The sequence below is a fragment of the Malus domestica genome, chromosome 15, assembly GCF_042453785.1.
Source record: "Malus domestica chromosome 15, GDT2T_hap1".
Classification (NCBI taxonomy): domain Eukaryota; kingdom Viridiplantae; phylum Streptophyta; class Magnoliopsida; order Rosales; family Rosaceae; genus Malus; species Malus domestica.
Window position 1 is genome coordinate 9,762,328 of NC_091675.1, and position 18,005 is coordinate 9,780,332.

General features: G+C 38.0%; 4 protein-coding genes across 4 annotated transcripts; 1 reads left to right on the forward strand and 3 right to left on the reverse strand.

The window, feature by feature from the left end:
- Window positions 1-515: 515 nt before the first annotated feature.
- LOC103456257 (probable calcium-binding protein CML44) lies at window positions 516-1,244 on the reverse strand. Its single transcript, XM_008395940.4, has one exon. The coding sequence runs from the start codon at window positions 1,140-1,142 to the stop codon at window positions 621-623; it is 522 nt and encodes a 173-aa protein (XP_008394162.1). The 5' UTR covers window positions 1,143-1,244; the 3' UTR covers window positions 516-620.
- Window positions 1,245-2,542: 1,298 nt separating this feature from the next.
- Window positions 2,543-10,607, reverse strand: LOC103456258 (UDP-sugar pyrophosphorylase). The gene is made up of 17 exons (XM_008395941.4): window positions 10,161-10,607; window positions 9,965-10,069; window positions 9,404-9,520; window positions 9,037-9,177; window positions 8,312-8,411; window positions 7,803-7,930; window positions 7,655-7,726; window positions 7,463-7,527; window positions 6,974-7,034; window positions 6,754-6,871; window positions 6,057-6,181; window positions 5,584-5,660; window positions 4,668-4,773; window positions 4,368-4,427; window positions 4,103-4,183; window positions 3,336-3,575; window positions 2,543-2,847 (listed from the first exon to the last, which is right to left on the reverse strand). The coding sequence occupies exons 1-17, from the start codon at window positions 10,263-10,265 to the stop codon at window positions 2,713-2,715; spliced, it is 1,836 nt and encodes a 611-aa protein (XP_008394163.1). The 5' UTR covers window positions 10,266-10,607; the 3' UTR covers window positions 2,543-2,712.
- A 2,223-nt stretch (window positions 10,608-12,830) lies between these two features.
- Window positions 12,831-16,912, forward strand: LOC103456259 (uncharacterized). Its single transcript, XM_008395942.4, has 5 exons — window positions 12,831-13,043; window positions 13,497-14,842; window positions 15,047-15,278; window positions 15,683-15,765; window positions 16,178-16,912. The coding sequence occupies exons 2-5, from the start codon at window positions 13,583-13,585 to the stop codon at window positions 16,295-16,297; spliced, it is 1,695 nt and encodes a 564-aa protein (XP_008394164.1). The 5' UTR covers window positions 12,831-13,043; window positions 13,497-13,582; the 3' UTR covers window positions 16,298-16,912.
- LOC103456260 (NAD(P)H-quinone oxidoreductase subunit M, chloroplastic) lies at window positions 16,514-17,831 on the reverse strand. Its single transcript, XM_008395943.4, has 2 exons — window positions 17,160-17,831; window positions 16,514-16,771 (listed from the first exon to the last, which is right to left on the reverse strand). The coding sequence occupies exons 1-2, from the start codon at window positions 17,595-17,597 to the stop codon at window positions 16,583-16,585; spliced, it is 627 nt and encodes a 208-aa protein (XP_008394165.1). The 5' UTR covers window positions 17,598-17,831; the 3' UTR covers window positions 16,514-16,582.
- Window positions 17,832-18,005: the final 174 nt, after the last annotated feature.

The window sequence follows — 18,005 nt, forward strand, 5'->3', positions numbered from 1 at the left end:
CATATATAAAATAAACGGGTAAACAGTTACCCGTTTATAACCACAGTTAATACTCATAACCGCCCATTTAAATTTCGCGGGTAAACGGTTATATCCATAACCGTTTATTTATCTAAACGGTTACCCATAACTGTAACCGTTTAATTTAAATTGGCGGGTAACCGCGGTTATCCATAATCAATGAGTATTTGCCCATCCCTACTTGCTAGGGACCATATATATGAGAACTTAGGGGTGACGTGCAGATTATATTGCATATTATTTTGATAAATGTAGATTATATTGTTTAGATAGTTGAAATCACAAGCTGATGGATCCCATCCAACAACCAATGTATACTAGCATCAATTGGTAGAGGAAGAAGGATGATGCTGACCTAATAACCTATACCTTGCTCGAGAGAGTTTAACAAGAAAATTTTTTTTACTCGTCTTCAACCTATTGTGTTTCAAATTCAAACACTTTCACTTCTTGAAATTTAACTTGCAATAAAGTAGTAATATCGCATGGAAAAAGAAAAAAAAACAACCATTTATCATTATAAAGAATTGCTGGGCAGGGGCTGCAAAATACTTGCACTTTAAATTTCAAAAAGTTGTAAATGGGAGCACGGGAATTAATTAAGAAATAGTATTTTGGAACATCATGGTTTTGAATTCCTGAAAGTCGAGCAGGCCGTCCAAGTTGGTGTCGAACACGCGAATCATGGTTCTACAGTCCCGGCTGCTATTCTCCTCCAAAACCCCTAATCTCCTCAGCACGCTCTCAAGCTCCTCGCTAGAAATGAAGCCATCGCCGTTCAAGTCAAACACACCGAATGCCTTCGCAAGGTCCTTCTCATCTTCATCTTCCTGACCATCAACACCGACATCCTCACGAATGTCACCGCCTTCATTTTCGCCACTGGCGTCACCTTGCTGCATGGATATGGACTTGTAGAAGAACAAGAACTCGTTGATGTCAAGGCTCGGTTTTCCCAAGAGGGACTCGAGCTCGTGCAGGCTGAATTGCACGCCGATTCTCTCGAGGAGCCAATTGAGCTCCTCGAGACTCACTTGCCCGTCTCCATTCTTGTCGAGATTTTCGAAAATACGGTGCAAGTCGTTGGTGCTTAGAGGACACATCATGTAGATTGTTGTCATGCAAAAAGACTAAAGAAATACAATACGAGTATTGAACTGAATGTTATGAAATATGAGAACCTCTGTGTAATGGCTATGTTTCAAGTCATTATATATATAGGGTTGGAATATTGGAAGTTCTATCGGTTGTCCTTGACTTGTACGGCTTGTATTTGTAGAGGAATTGGCACGAAGTTTCCTAACAACATGCATCTATATTATATGGTACACATATTCCATTACCTGTAGATTGTCAACTACTCCAACAAGTGGAATTGTATTATCTATGAGTTCTTTTATTTCATCTTCAAATTGGGCCTTCAAGAGGATATTAGTGCATTAGGACATATAGGATTCAGGTTAAATCACACGATAAATTGATAATAATTAGGTATTGAACTCGTTGTCCATAAAAATCAAATCTCAAATCTCCCATTAATTCATCTTATTCAACATACCATTAGAAACAAACCTACAAGTCAAGGAACATGTCCCAAATCATGGGTAGGGTCGTAGGGACCTTATTCATTTTGTTTTTGGTATGCAAATAGTGACCCTTTGTATTGTTTAATGTTTGTGTTATGTGAACGAGAAACGCGCGGCATCTATCTAGTTGAGAAGAAAATGCAATCATCTGGACGGTTATACTCGTGTATCATGTTGCTTCACAATATATTATTTTCAATAATTTTTTTTTTTTTGGGTCAGAATTTGTTCTTTTATTTAAAAAAAATATTAAGTAGATTTTCTGAAAAGTGAGACTTGATGAAGAGGAGACACATGGTTTTTGTGGTAGTTAGAGGTGAGCTAATCCGATCAGGCGGGCCCGAACTAAAAACTTCATAAAATAAGTTTGGAAACAAAAAAAAAAAACCAACTTATGATTTAAGTAATTAAAAACATTTGTTGTAAACTCAAAGATTTAAGAGCAATTTTCTCTTTCTTAATATTGCTTGTATTTGTATAAAATGCAGAAAAAGGACGAATTTTACAGACCACACCAATATAGGGTTCGCAGAAAAACCTAACGTGGCATCATAATTGAGCTACAATCCATAACCGCCCAAAGAAATATTTGTATAGAAAACAGAGGACTAAATGCCACCGATCGGTGACCATTCTAGAAACTCCCAAAATCTACCATTCGTTCTCAACGCGGTTATCACATTGTTACATGATATTATCAATCATCATATATAAAACCTGAATCAATAACACAACAGGGCGGTGTGACTTTAGACTCAAATATATTTTTCCCAAACAACCCAATTAGAAAGTTGGGTGACCATCTTAATAACAACGAGAATAAAAGAGGAGAGAAGACAAATTCTAGAACGGCACGAGGAGGGAGGTACGGAATTTAAGATTGGGAATCACGTAACCAACACAAAAACCTAATTCAGGTCTTGCCAAAAACCACATTTAAAAAGAAAATCAAATAATAATTTTAACCAAATTAAAAGAAAATACATTATTTGTGGCCCTAACACGAATAACATAAAGACAGAAGCAGAAAAAAAAAAGAAAAAAAGAAAAAAAGAAAAGGCTTTCACCTGAAAGACCCAACGAATTCAGCTTAGAAGACGTTTCTTCACTTCTTCTCCAGCTCTTCAATCTTGTTGATTCTGAAGCCCCTTGTTCTCAGTTCCTCGGGTACCGACTGATCTTTGCAATCGGCGTGTTCGAGGACCCAACCCTTGTTTACGACCGAGCCCTCCACTTTTACCTGTCGAAAGGCAAAACTGTTGTAACAAAATATGGAATCACCCGCCCTTAAAGTATGCAACCTCCAACGTACTAAAACAACTTCCTTCTCTGTTAATTAAAATTCCCGTATTATGTTGCAAATGTTAATCCACCTATACGTACTGATGCCAAAAAGTGAAAATACGCGAGATGACTAAGGATCGAAGAAACTCCGAGGATGTGAATAGGGGTCCATAGTGAGAGTTGAGCTTTTGATCATCACAAACTTGAGTTGCAGAAAACAATAAAATTTGCAGAGTAGATCTTACGATATGGGAAGTTTGGGAAACTAGCATGGACTAGGAGATTTGCTAACGGTAATGATATTTTTGGCATGTTCGGATTAGATGCACCGGACGAGTTCATGATTTATCTATAGTTAGAACTTGCAAGTAATATATATTCTAAAAAGAACTAAAGTTTGCCAATTTGCAACTCTCATAGCAAAATTTTCCATTTTCGACATACCTCTGCGTCATCAACTGGGTCAATAACAAGCGCCCCATCCAAGGAGAGAGAATTGATAAAGACATTCCGGCCTTTGATTACCAATGTAGACCTCTGAGAAATTGAGCAGCTTCCACTGACTTTGCTTTTTATGTCTGTAAAAGTGATAGCCCATTTTGGCTTCCATGTGATACGAGGCCACACTTCTACTTCTTGGCCGTTGATCACCTGTTGTTCTGGATCAGATACTCCGATTCCGGCCTGGGAAGCATAAAAGTAAAACACAAAAATTCAGACTGTGACAGAGGGAGAGAGATAGTGATAAAGGCAGCTCAACATCTCCAGACCGGGTTTTCAGAAATCACAAAACATCCCTAAACTTTCCCTAGGTTATCTTGTAGCGACTGAATAAAAAAAGACAAAATAACAAAAATTTCAGACGAATTGGTGATTTGAGATTTTATCTCATGATGATTCAATTGGGGAGGGTCCCCTCTGTTGGGTTGTTGTGAAGGACAGGTTAATAATGGTTTTATCTTCTAAGGTGATTATAATCGTACACCGAGGATGATAGTATGGCCATAACTAAATTCTAAGTAGCATACTGGGCCCTCGGATCCCTGGGGAAGAAGATCAAATTGACTCTTATAAAAAGCTAATGCAGCATCCTCCGACTATTCCAGGCAAAGTCAGGCATAATTTATTCAGAAACATGTGGGTGTGGTATAACAACAAAAGAAAGCTTAGCATCACGGTGTTGAATTAAAATACTATCTTAATACAATTACCTTTCTGAGAATTAGGCTGTTCGCACGATAAACGAGCATTTCTCCAGAAGTTGCACTATGATATGGATTTCCCTTTGGTAACTTCAGTTAAATTCAAGCATAAAATTAGTAAGAAAATCAAACCAGCAACACCAAAGACCACAACCTGCTATGAGAAGAGGATGATATAGCACCATACTTTAAATTTTTTATTAAATTTGGCTGAGTTGTCATATGACATAAATGAAACACTGGAAATAACTCAAGGGGCACTAATTATACATACCTTAGCAGCATCCTCAGGGTTGTTCTTCACAGGTGCATAAGCAAGCCATGGTTCCATTACCTAAGCGTTAAGCAGTGACATGACAGCTTGTTATTTCATTTGACTCAATAGTGGCAATACTTAAAAAATTGAAAATTTGATAAGATGCCATGGGAAGAAGCTATTCCCTTTTTCAAGCGAGAGAGAGGGCTGAAGCTATTCGTCTTAATAAAAGACAGGACCCATCTTGCACAAGGGGAAAAAATGACCATGCATATAAAAAGGCTTAAAGGCATAATCTCAGGCCACAAGGATAATTACCGTGAATCCCACCCTAGCAGATGGAGGCAAAGTTTTTGGATAGTCTTGCATCATACACTCTAAACGAGTTGAGGACTTAAATGAAGTCTTGCTAGCATCTTTATATCTACAGCAACAAGGGAAATACCGGATACGATATTAGTGGAAAACAATTCTCACTATTCTCTTGTACTAGCAATCTAGCATGTACTTTTAGAGTAAGAGAAATGAAAAGTATATCATACATCTCAAGACAAAGATGGGAAAGGTATTTAGTTCTGGATTCTGGAGCAATAGTTCCATAGTGATTGAATTATAATGCTGAGTCTAACTTCTTATACAGCCCTATAATCCATAATCAATAGGATCTCATATTAAATATGCACATAAAATGTATTACTTTATTACCAAGGATAAATAGCGTCTCTTCTTGCATGGAAAATGGAGATTTGTTACTTAATCCAGGCTGTCCAAGGTGCGGCTTCCCCTTGAATTAGGGGCAGGCCACACACTACCCTGTGCAGAATTTATTATCCAGATTATCATCCGCCTTCTCCACTGATACAGAAATGGAGATGAGCAAGATCCTAATAACTAGACATTCTATAGGCCAAGTAATTAAAGACCAAACAGTCCTTTTCACACATGTGGATAACAGTTTCCCACACATATAAAACTTCCAGGCTCTGACTTATTTGACTAAGCCAGGCAATCAATTTTCAAGGTGAAGTATAGCTACACTACATGCTCAGCAGAGCCACCCAGGCTAATATTTTATACTACCATGCCCTAGTGACTGCAAGAACTAAAAGAAAAGTTCTCGAAAGTTATGAGAAACTTATAATCTCTTGAAAACAAGATTTATGCACAAAAATAACAAACCACAATACAGCCCCAGCAACAAAAAAATTAGAAGTCTAATCAAGGGAAGATTTACTTTGGATTAACAAACTCCTTTATGGCACCACCTGTTTTTGTGAGCTCCTCAATGTATGAACCAAGTTCCAAAATTAACTGCAATGAATAAATCAGCACAGAAGTTTCATTTGTAAGACAAATTTGGTCAGTATCAGTCTTACTCCAATTGTTGTGATATCAAAAAATATATTGAACTCAAGGACACATCCATTAAAAACATTAGTTGAAAATCACAACAATTTCTCATATTAATGTATATGGAAATTTCTATCTTTTATTAATTTATTGTTCATAGTATCTTTTTCCCACTTCTCGTTTACCAGTTCTTCATGCAGTATATTCAACAGCAACACTAATTATGTTGAGGATTGAATTATGATACCTCTCTCTAAGCTAAAACCATGAGCTTGATAAAACTACTGGTGGCTAGAAAGCATATTTATTTTTGGAAGGGGTGAAGGGGAGGAAGGAAAATTTGTGCCAGAAGATTACCTGGTTGATATTCCCCGGGAATGGAGAATAGCCAGTCTCATTATTGACATCACCATCAGGATATCCTGTTGCTCTAAGCAGAGGATCAAGCTGGTTGTACTCCACATTGATCACCATCGACCTCCCTGAAGCAAGTTTTGCGGTTGAAGACATTATGTGTCATGGTTTATAAAGAAACAAAGGACTGTGAGACTAAAGTTTCAGAAAGCATAACAGTGTAGATTGAAGATATCTACAATGCCATACTGACATATCCCCATCCGACAAATTCCTGCTACATGACATGTGATGTGAAAGACAAGTGACAAAAACCTTAATTTCTATTGTTTGGATATGGTAATGTCTCTATCATGAGAAGCAACAGGTGAACCAAGTCCTGATTTTCTATTTAGGTATAACAAAACTAAGAAGTTTGTGTATCCAAAAAGAAAAAGGAATCCCACAGAAAAAAATCAGCAACAATAGTTCATTCATCTTCAATATGGAAACAAGTTCATAAACCACTGGCTTAAATCCATAAGTAGGGAGTAAATTAAAAGTGAATTGGAAAAGATTGACTCAGAATACAGTCAAAGTCACTTGAAAAATCTTTCAGAGAATGACTGCCATCACAGGAGTTAAGCAATTCCAAACCTAAAAAGAGGTTATAATGATATATCTTATAGCATTTATAAGGACAAGGAACCGTGTTACATACCATCAGCATGAGTAAGTCCGGTAATTCCTCCAATCGCTTCTTTTGCTTTGCGCGGAACGGCTAGGGAATTAACATGGTATTCTCTGGTAGCACTGACACCCAAGGCCGCTGGGATTGCCTACAAAACAAGAGGCATAAGGAGATAGGCTTCTGACTGCACATCTGATAACAACCCCTCAAATTAGTAGAAAATGTAGACGAAACCGGCAAAGCAACTAACATTGAATAGAAGTCCATTTGTATCTTGGAAGAACAAAACCCATCTCAAACCAGCATCATGCCTGTAAAATGATAAAATACTATCATATATCATGAAAGTGAAGATTGTCAAGGCATATATAGAAAGGTCATACTTGCAGAACCTTTCAAGTTTCTAACAAGCAACTTCAGCCAAACTAAAGTTTGAAAATGAAATTAATATTTTAGAAGTAATGTAGCATTGTCTTTAATCTTTTATCTCATCAGGTAATCATCGGTCGGGGAATATTTCACGGCTTAAAAGTACGAAAGAACAGAATGTTTGCAAGAGGCTCAACCACTCCCCAGCCATTCTTTGAGCACACATAGAAGATCAATTACCATATATGTCATGACCTTACGAATCCAGAGGACCAATCAGCATTTACATTAAGTAAAACCATAGAAAGGAAGTTATACACACACAAACGGATTCCATAAATTAGGTAAATATTCAAGTGACATGACGTACCAAACTTTTAGAAGGCCACTTGAGTAGAGTAGCGAATGCACATCACCATGCCCATGAGGCTTGGTCTACCAAAAAGAGAAAGGAAAGAGAAACCAGACAAACTTAAAATTCATGGAAAAATCGATTACAAAGTTCTTAGATCTTTATTGACCCAACATATGGTAATTAATTAAAAATATAAGTAATTGTTACCTGAATCCTGTACTTGTTACGTGGGTCAACTGCAAGCCTGGCATCATTATCATCTAAGCATGCAACTTTTTCCTGCAACATTGTAGAGAAATTCATACACCATCTTCAATGAACTCTCTTCAGCAAAGCAGTAATGACCATTATGTACCTGCTTTAAAAGCTTGACTTGACTAGGTTCCATTCCAAAATATGAATTTGACTCCAAAAGCTCTAGTGTACGAGAATGTGTATCATCTGATGTCATTATAACAAAAGGAATTCGTGTTTGCCTTTCACCTACAAATTTTGGAAGATATATTAGCTATGATTGAGAAGACGAAAAACTTAACACAACAATCGCCTTCATAGTGAATTCTTAGACAAGGACCTAACGATAACTAACTGCCCTTCCTAATTAAAAACCCAACCACTCTGAACCCTATATCCTAAACCTTAACGCAAAGAGAGAAGGTTCAACTATAGAACCCTGTATCACTAGTCCGATAATGCTGCTCTCATACAAACTCTAGGTGGACATTGGATTTTGAAAAACTTGTATTTCATATTCAAAATATGCTAAAACATAGAAAAGGAAAAAGGACATCATAGCTTTTAAGGTAGCACTAGCATCCTACAAACTTTAACCACAAATCATGTGATACTTAGCCAGTAACAAACCTGATGCAAGTTTAGAGCTAGCATCTTGAAGAGCCAGAATTGATTCAATATAATACTGTAAAAAGCATGTTCCTGTGGTGATCTCTCTGGGAAGAGCCACCTGCACAATGTAAAACAATAGGGTAAACAAGTTTAATCAATAGGGATTACATTATCATACACATCAATAATTTGAAGTTTTTTGGAATGAGCAAGAAGGTACGCTTTCACATTAAGGCACTTGCATGGATCCACCAAGTAAGAATAATTGCATGCTAATTTAGCAGATAAAATGCCTGATATAATCATAGAAAATGCTCTAGTGTGGCCACAGACCAACAATGGCTAATGTTATGGAAATATTTGGTTGAGAAATATGTCCCCAAGATTAACTTACCAAACCTCGAGAATCCCATTGCCAAAGATAGATGAGAAATATAAAGAGCACCAACGAGCATATGATTCAGATAGCTAATCTAACCATGTAAAAAAGGAGGGGCTGCTTGACTAAGAAGACATTTGGTTCAGGAGGAAGATACAGCATTTAAAAATGCAAGTCAAGGAGAAGATACGTGAGGCTACATAGTGGGGTAATGAAGACAGTGAGGAGAGGACGGGTAAAGCCGTCAGCAATTATTGGTTTAAAATTATGATAAGTTGTCTTGAATCTTGATAGATGATATGCACTTGAAAATTTTGAAATTCATAGAAAACTAAGTGACCATGAAGGGTAGTAAATTATAAACCTTAATTCCATTGTATCCCAGGCGTTCCCCAAGCCCACCAGCAACAAGAACAAATACAGCTTTACGAGCTTCTTTAACACCTGACTCCTCAAAACTGATAAAGCTATCATCGCCAAAATTCAAGGACTCACCTGTTGGAACCTGAAAAGTCATTTCTCAAGTATCACTGTTTCAAGCTTTATATCGGTGAAAAATCATTAGATCATCAAATATTCTCAAAACAAAATTAATAGTACAGTGACATCAACTGAAGCCATATGGATGGATGGTTTTTATACAAATTATCCAGAATTATAAACTTTATCCAATATAGTACATGTTAATATGTTATCACATAATTTCTACACATTCACCAATATACACTTACCGAAGGTGTGAAACCATCAAATGGATTCTTTCCAGCTTTTGATTCAGCTAGGAGTTCTCTAGCTGTTTTGATATAAGATGCCAAACCCCCTGGATAACTTGAATTGAGCCGGCTCACCTGTAGCGAATTTGCAGTCAGACAAAAAGATAAAAGGGAAAGGAAAAAAAGAAGGCTTTCCACATAGACCGCCCTTCATAACATGACTTTAGAAAAGGATAAAAACCAAAGGAATTTCACAACTAATAATCATTTAGAACATGACAAGTGGCTAGCCGCGAGTTTAATTTCCCCAATTAAACTCTTAAAGTGTTTTTTTTCTTTTCATAAAACTATACTTATCACGGTGTTTTTTCAAATTTACTGAAGAAATATTTATCTAAGAACCCAATATCATAACAATATTATGCAGAAAATAATCCTTCAATGTTATTAAATTTCTCTTACGATATCTGTCACTCCAACTGATATTAAACAGTACCCAACCGTGACTTGGATCCAATCTCAGATCCGGGAAAGAAAAGAAAAATCTTTAGCAAATTGATACAAAAAAAACCACCAAACCTGATCGAAAAAAGCTTTCTTTTCCTCGTCGTCGACGCCAGGCTCCGCCCAATGCTCGAACAAATGACTCTGCCCCGTCTCCAAAAGGATCTTCGCCAACTCAATCTGCAACTCCACCAGCAGTTCCGATCAAACCCACATCAAAAAAAAAAAAAAACAATCAAATTGTTCGCAGAAATCACAATTGCGTACTCACCTGTTCAGTGCTCAGAAGGTGGAGGTTCTTCTGCAGATTTGGCGCGGAACCGCCGATGTCGAGGCTGGCAAGCTTTTCGGTGGCGGAATCGAGCGCGGAGGCCATTGTTGCCGTGGCGCAGAGCGGAGATACGATTGCGGCGGTGGAAGGCCGCTGTGTGTTCGACGAAAGTCCGCAGGGAGAGTGATGAACAGTGGGAGGAATCTGGGGTTGTGGGGGAAGGTGCTGGTTGCGTACAGAGAAACGGAGTATGTGATATGAGTTAGGCGGTTAAATTGATGATGCGGGTCGCGAAAAACGTTAGTTAATTTCGGGCCCACTGTTTGCGTGGCGTGTCTGGCTGTGTGCTTTGTGGACGTGGGCGTCGGTTTCACGCCGTCGTTCTCGGCCGCCGGATTTGTTCAAAAATTTTTTGGTAAAAAGGATTTGTTCGAAATTTGATGGTTTGCTTTAGAAAGCACATTCTCGATGTGTCGTACAAAAGTATAGTTAGTTGATAAAATCGTCTTACTTTCCAAACCTGCTCTTAAATTATTTTATTTCGTTAGCCTATTTGCAATCGTGGGGCGTAAAAACGGTTTAACTTTTCACGATTAAAGTTGAGCTAACGTACTTATCATCTAGATTACGTAGTGTACTTTAATTCAAATGCAGATTATCTGAATGGGTGTGTACCAAAATTTCCTATGGTCAGAGACCAAACATTGAACTTGACAATGACTTAGCTAAGTTGGTAACCTCGGACATGGAAACAACAACCATTTATTAAAGTGAAGTGGAAGGTTCTCTCAATTCAACTTTGAAGATGGTCGATCTTTGTCTTCGTTACTTGCCAGTTGGTAATATTCTCCATCCATCCAATAAGCATATTCTTTAAGCATATCATCACCTAAGAATCTCTTCACTTCTCCTTAAAATAAAAACTAAAATAAAAAATTCATGAAAATCTTTTCAACTCTCCTTTACATTGTTTCAATGGTTATTTTGTCTCCCGCTTGAAGTTGCAACAAAGAATAATTCATGGATGGTGTAATTATAAAAAATTTTGGATCTCTCACACACCGTCTGTTAATTTATGTCTTTGGTGTTCTTCAATTATTTTAGATCTGACAACCGAAAATTAAGAGAAATATGTGAAAGGTAAAAAAAGGTGTGGATAATATCATTCTAATTCATTAGTTTTTCAATCACCAGTTGTCTGAAAGATGATAAGTGACGAATATCCATATACATAAATCTCCATGATTCTATGCTCACGTAGGATAAAAAATTGTTCCAAGCATATAATTGTACCTCTATATCTTATTCTCATCTTACATTTCTTTATCAACACAATTCTCCTCTAAATCGAGTTAAATATATGCTTTGATATCATACCTTTTCGGTTCGATTGGTTCTGTTCAGTTTGGACTCTTAACTCATTTGATTTTTTGGTTGGTGTTGCCCCATCATTACTTGAGGCTTAAGCCTAATAGTGCATGACCACATTGGTGCATATAGAAACTTTGAAAGTGCAAGTGAGACTAAGAGTGACAATGAGGTTAAAATTTTAGTACTAGTAAAAAATTAGCTTAATCATCAATACACGATTGACATCATATAATTCATTAAGTTTCGTATTTAAATTTATAAAATAGATAACTAAACAGGCACAAGCGAAAGCAAACATTTGGTATCTTATCAATCATCGCATACCATAATCTCATTCTCAATATTTGCTTCGCTATGTACTTCTTCGTTTAGAAAAAGTGAATGTACATTTTTCTGCTAAAAAAATTGTAATTAATAGTGGAATTTAAAAAGAAAATAGGGATTCTTTAGCCAAAAACAAAAAGACATCCTAAAATTGTGAGACATACATGTGTGTAATATTTTTGTAAGAATAATGTTAGAGAGATTAAATTTTTTAAATTAAATAATGTGGTTATTTGTCTCATCTCGGTCCGAGCCCCCATCACATCCCGAGCTCGACTTCGCCGTAGCACGATATTGTCCGTTTTGGGTCCTGACCACGCCCTCACGGTTTTGTTTATGGGAACTCACACAAGAACTTCCCAATGGGTCACCTATCATGGGAACACGAGAATTTCCCAATGGATCACCTATCATGGGAATGCTCTCGCCCGAAGCTAATGAGTTCCCAAAAGGGAACGTGCTAGGTAGAGATGAGAATATACATATAAGACTTACAAGATCCATTCCCCTGGGCGATGTGGGATGTTACAATTCACCCACCTTAGGGGCTCGACGTCCTCGTCGTCACATTTTCGGCCAATGATTGGCTCTGATACCAAATTGTCACAACCCCGCTTGGGCCCCCACCACATACCGGACTCAACTCCGCCGTGACACGATATTGTCTGCTTTGGGCACCAACCACACCCTCACGGTTTTGTTTTTGAGAACTTTCCAGTGGGTCACCTATCTTGGGAATGCTCTCGCCTGAACTCGTTTATCTTTGAAGTTCCGATGGAACCCGAAGCTACTGAGTTCCCAAAATACCTCGTACCAGGTAAATATGAGAATATACATATAAGGCTTACATGATCCACTCCCTGGACGATGTAGGATGTTAAATTATTGATGATTGAATTATTATTTAAGCGTTAATTAACGTGTTTATTTGCTATTAGTGACACGTTATATAATTTGTAAATTTGATTCAAACTTGTATCATATCTTTTTAGTAATAAAAAATAAAAATTGTGCAAGGGTCAGTCGAAGTGTTTTTGTCTGGTCAAGACTCAAGTGATCAGTCGAAAGTCAGTCCCCAAGGCTCAGGACACAAGTCTTTGCATCTCGTTTTGAGTTGTGTCTTCGGTTGTGTCGCCTCCTAGCCTTCTCTATCTGTTCACTCTTCGGCTTTCAAATTCTTCCAACGAGGTAAGAACCAACACCCCAACGATTTAACGATTTCATTATTCTGCATTTTTTTTTGAGGAATTATTCTGCCAATTTTAAAGTCTATTTTTATGTTTGTTTGAGTCTCACAGATGTTGGGTTTTCGTTAATTTTCTCAAAGAAAGTGTAAAAATTGGTTCTTGATTGGTTTTTCCTTTGTTTGTTTCCTGAGAAAACCCACGAAAATTCTGAAAGTCCTATACTTGCTTACTTAAGGTTTTTTGTTGGTGGGTTTTTTTTGTTCAAAGAAAGTGTAGGAATTGGGATCTTTCAGTGTTTTTTCTTTTCCTGCATTTTCTCAGGAACCAAACAGGGGTTCTCTCTTCCATTGACGTTAAAGAATTATAGGTCACAGACTCACAATTCATGTTCTGGTTTCTGCTTTAATGATTTTGATTTTCTTTTGGTTTGTTCTTGTTTTTTCTGCGTTTTCAGAAAACAGAAGCTTGGTAATGCAGAAATAGTTTGAGAGACAAAAGAGGGGTTTTTGTATTTGTGTGCTGGTAGCTGGTTGTTGCTAAATGGCGCCAACTACATTGATAAGAGAACTCAACAGTTTAAAGAAGGATTTTGAGGACGGTATGGGTAAGGGATCAGTGAGGCGGGGGAAGAGAGAGCGTGTGGCCGATAGGATATTTGAGCCCAATTCCTGCGGCAATGCCACCAAGAAAAGAAGAAAGTGCAGTACTCAAGTTGAAGAACTGATACCGGATGAGGATTATGAGACATTCTTGAGTTCTTTAGCTGATCATGGCAGTGATGTTGATTATATTGACAATAGATGGGTGGATGATCGGAATGGTGGTGATGACAATGTAAATGATAGGTCTGTGGATGATGGCGATCACAGCGTTGAGGTAAGGTGTTTGGATGATGGTGTTGATGGTGGTGATGATGAGGATCCTGATCATAAGATACTCTTGGATAAATTGACAAAAGGTGGAAAGTCCTTCACAAACAATAGGTCTGTGGATGATGGTTATGATGATGATGATGATGTCCATGTAAACAGTAGGTATGCGGATGATGGTGATGAAAACATTCAGTCTCTGGATGATAGTCTTGATGATGAGGATCCTCAGTATAAGATATTCTTGGAAAAGTTGAGGCAAGATGGAAAGTCTTATGTGTTGGAAGCTGTTGGAGATAATGGGAAATCTGTAGTGATCAAGTATGAACAAGAAAATGAGATACTTAACGGGCCCGATTTTGACACCCCTGAAACATTTAAAAAATCTCAGGTGAAAGAGAAGCCTGATATTCAAAGCACTTTAAGGAGGGGTACGAAGAGAAAATGCACAAATTGCCCTAAAAATTCTGCTCTTCCTGTGTATAAAGAAGTGACTGCGAGCCCAAGAACTGTTAAGTATGATATGAGGAAAGAAAACAGGGCAATTCTGGAAAAGAGCTCGATGAAGAAGAAGAAGAAGAAGAAGAAGAATGTAAATGAGAAAGCTGCAAATGGTAGCACACGGGAGTGTCCTTTGAAAACACCCCCTGTGGAGGCTGTTCATTTTACCATGCAAGGATGTGCAAATGAGAAAGCTGCTAAAGGTAGCACAAAGGAGTGCCCTGTAAAAAGAACTCATGTGGCGGATCTCTGGTTTGCCAAACAAGGATGCAAGCGCGGATTAGAAGATGAGGACTACGCAAAGCTTTTAAGTTGTCTACAGTTTGATGATGGGAAAATGGTATATTCACCTCCAAATGGTAGACCGGTGATACTTGGTGATGATGGAGAGAGTTCACCTCCAAATAGAAGTTTTACCTCATTTACAGCTGTATGTATCTTCCCCCGTTTCAGCTTTGGTTTGTTTTTTCTATTTTATGCTTTACATGCATACACATACACACGCACACAGAGACACATAACAGATGAGCATTTGTGCAAGTACATATACGTCTGTATGTGAGTGATTTTATTGATTCGTAGTATCTGAAATTTGTCTTTTGCTGGTTGTTGTCAATGCTTTGCAAATTAATAGGTGGATGCAGACAGTGGGCGGTGCGTTAAAACTCGTGATGCAAGTCATTCGCAGTTTAGGAAGGGGCTTATGGATATTCTTACCAGGCCTTATGACCATGAAGAGTACAGAAGCCTCTTGAAAGAAGCAACTCACCAAAAGCCATTAGAGCACAACAGAAATCTGCGCGGTAGAACAATAACCTGTCCAGTTGAGGGGAAACTTGCACGTTCATATCTAAAACAGCACATAGGTTGGTTTTCTTTATTATGCATGAGTAAAGGAGCATAGCATAATTTACTGTTATTTGTCGTTCAACATTTTTTTTTTCCTGTTTGTCTGAATTGAATTTTAAAACAAGATATAGATCAGCTAGAAGTTCTAAAGCTTAAATGATCAATTTGTTGAATGAAAGTAGGTTGAGATAATGTTTTATTGAGATTTGTGGCTGCCGATTCTCTCATATTTAGGAAGGATTTTGAATGTGACACCGCCTGTATTTGTGTTAGAACGGTTAGATGAACTGAAGCAGACATCGAGTCTATAATTTGTTCCTTACCAAAAGTACAAGGATTTAGATCCTTTTTCTTTATACTGTTTGTAACCTTTCAATTTGATTGTATTTTATTTTAATTAATTTGTTTTCAAACCTTACAGTTCTGAAAAGAAAGATTACGGCAGCTCGCGGTGACCGCCCTAGAGTTTTGAATCTCTTGCGGGGATTTTTCTACTGGCTGAAGGTTAGCTGTTTTTTGAGTTTTGTTGTATGATACTAGGGTTATCTTATTGCTAGTTAACATTTAGTCGAGCGATATACTGATTTCATTTTTGTTGGGATTGATCAGTTTTCGATACCTATATTGAAATAGACTTCTGTTTTAAGACTGGAGGTATTTCATTTGGTATCATGTACACTCCCGCACATGGTAAAAGCACATGTTGACATGCCTTTACATTGTTGTTTCTGTGTTGGTAAAATCACACGTTGGCATGCCTTTACATTGTTGTTTCTGTGATGGTGTATGACTTTTGCACGCCTTACTTTGCATGTGAGGGCCAGTGTTGCGTACATGTGCATCCCAGCTGATGGGTATTGGATTCACGTCTAGTAACGGTCTTCTAATTTCTGTAATTATTGTATATTTTTGCTAGAATGTGGCCCAAGATGAAAGCTTCTGTCCTTGGAACGACTCGTCCTGTTTGAAAGTGCTGCCACCATCTGATAAGAAGACTGGACTTACAGAAAGGGGACTTGAAGGCAAACGCAAGTAAGAGTTCATGCACCGTCTTCAGATTCCGATGGAAACAAGTTTGACGAGTGCATTGGTAAGATTTTAGTGTGAAGATAGTTAGGGTTTAAAATAGGCTGTGGTTTAGGAACTTTTCCCACTTTTGCAGTAGAAAATACTAACCATATGTTAAAATCGTATTCGACTCCCCCTCCCACCCTCCCTCCCTCCCTCCCTCCCTCAGATATATGCAAGGGAAGAAATTAACGTATCAGAATCGAATTAATATAAATATTCACCATCTGTTTACAGCCAGTGTGTTGAAATCTTATGACTGTTGTACATCTTGAGGTTGAATGTCATTGTTATTGAACATCATGCGAGGCTTGCCCATGCTGAAATTGAGGACTCTGGCATCCATGTTGTACTTTATTTCCCCATCGTATAGCAGCTTCCTTATGTAGTGCTCGATGTCCGATCCGATCAGACGGAGAGTGTACTCTGTCAATGGAGCTCCCTGATTTTTCACATAGAAATGGTAATGTCTCAACAAGAAACAAGACATTGAAACCCTAGTTACAACTTCAAATGTAAGAAACGTGGTCTTTCTGTACGGTTGAATTTAAGGCAAAGGAAAGAGGGATACGGTCCAACCTAATGTTTGTGATCACATTTACAACCTATAGCTAAAAAAAAAATTTACGGAAATCTTTGTTAGCTTGACATGCATTGTTGATCAATTTTTGTACGGTTTAAGTTATTGTCTTGATATCGTTTTGTGTGTTGATTCACTTTTGCGTTAACACAAACACGACACAGATATAAATGAGTAACCACACATCACACATTCCATGAATGAGCACCAAATGGATTTTCAATGGACTCAAAATCAAAGCTTCTCTTACCTCATAGTGATCCACAAGCTCTTGGAAGTAAGAGTAGACCTTGTTGCAGGACTCAGAAGTCCACACAAACTCATTGGTGGGGTCCAGAATAATAGTAAGCTTATCCATCTGAGTCTGGTCGAAGGCACATGTCTCTGGGTCAATGTAAGCTGCGTAGATCCTGACGTGCCTCGTGGCACTGCTCAGCCAATCCCCACCGTACTCCCTCCCCATGTTCTTGCTCTCCACGTTCACCTGCTTCTCCACCGGCCTCAGTGGTGTGCCTCCCGTTCCCAGCACTTTCTCTGTCCTCACACTCTCTCTCTCCTCCTCTGCTTTCTCTTGCGACTCTTGGACTTGTGACTGCTGAGCTGCTATGGAGAAATCCCTTCTTTTTTGGAGCTGTTTTTTGCCTCCAAAATAGCCCAAGAGTGGAAACTTTGCCATTGTTGCTGCCATGGCTGAATGCAAATAGGCTACGGGCCAAATTGTTCAATTTTTATATTATGTGGTTTAAGTGAAGAAATGATTTTGCTTTTGGGTGCTCCAACTTTTGCGAAATTGTGGGAGGCCCCAATGAAAATTGATCCACTTATTTGTGGGGATAAGATTTCTTGTTTTATACTTGGGAGCTTGAGTTGTTTGTGGTTAAAATAAACAGAAAATTAATAGCCATCAATTCATAAGTTGTAGCTAAAATGTTGACTTGCAGTAGCATAATTGCATATGATTTTATTGAGTTACAAAATAACGGCATTTTCGACACAGTCAAAAAAGTTATCATGCGGTATTTTTGTAAATGTTATCAGAGAAAAATTACATCTAAAAACTGTCCGAGAACTATTATGAAATTCCAATAACAGTTCC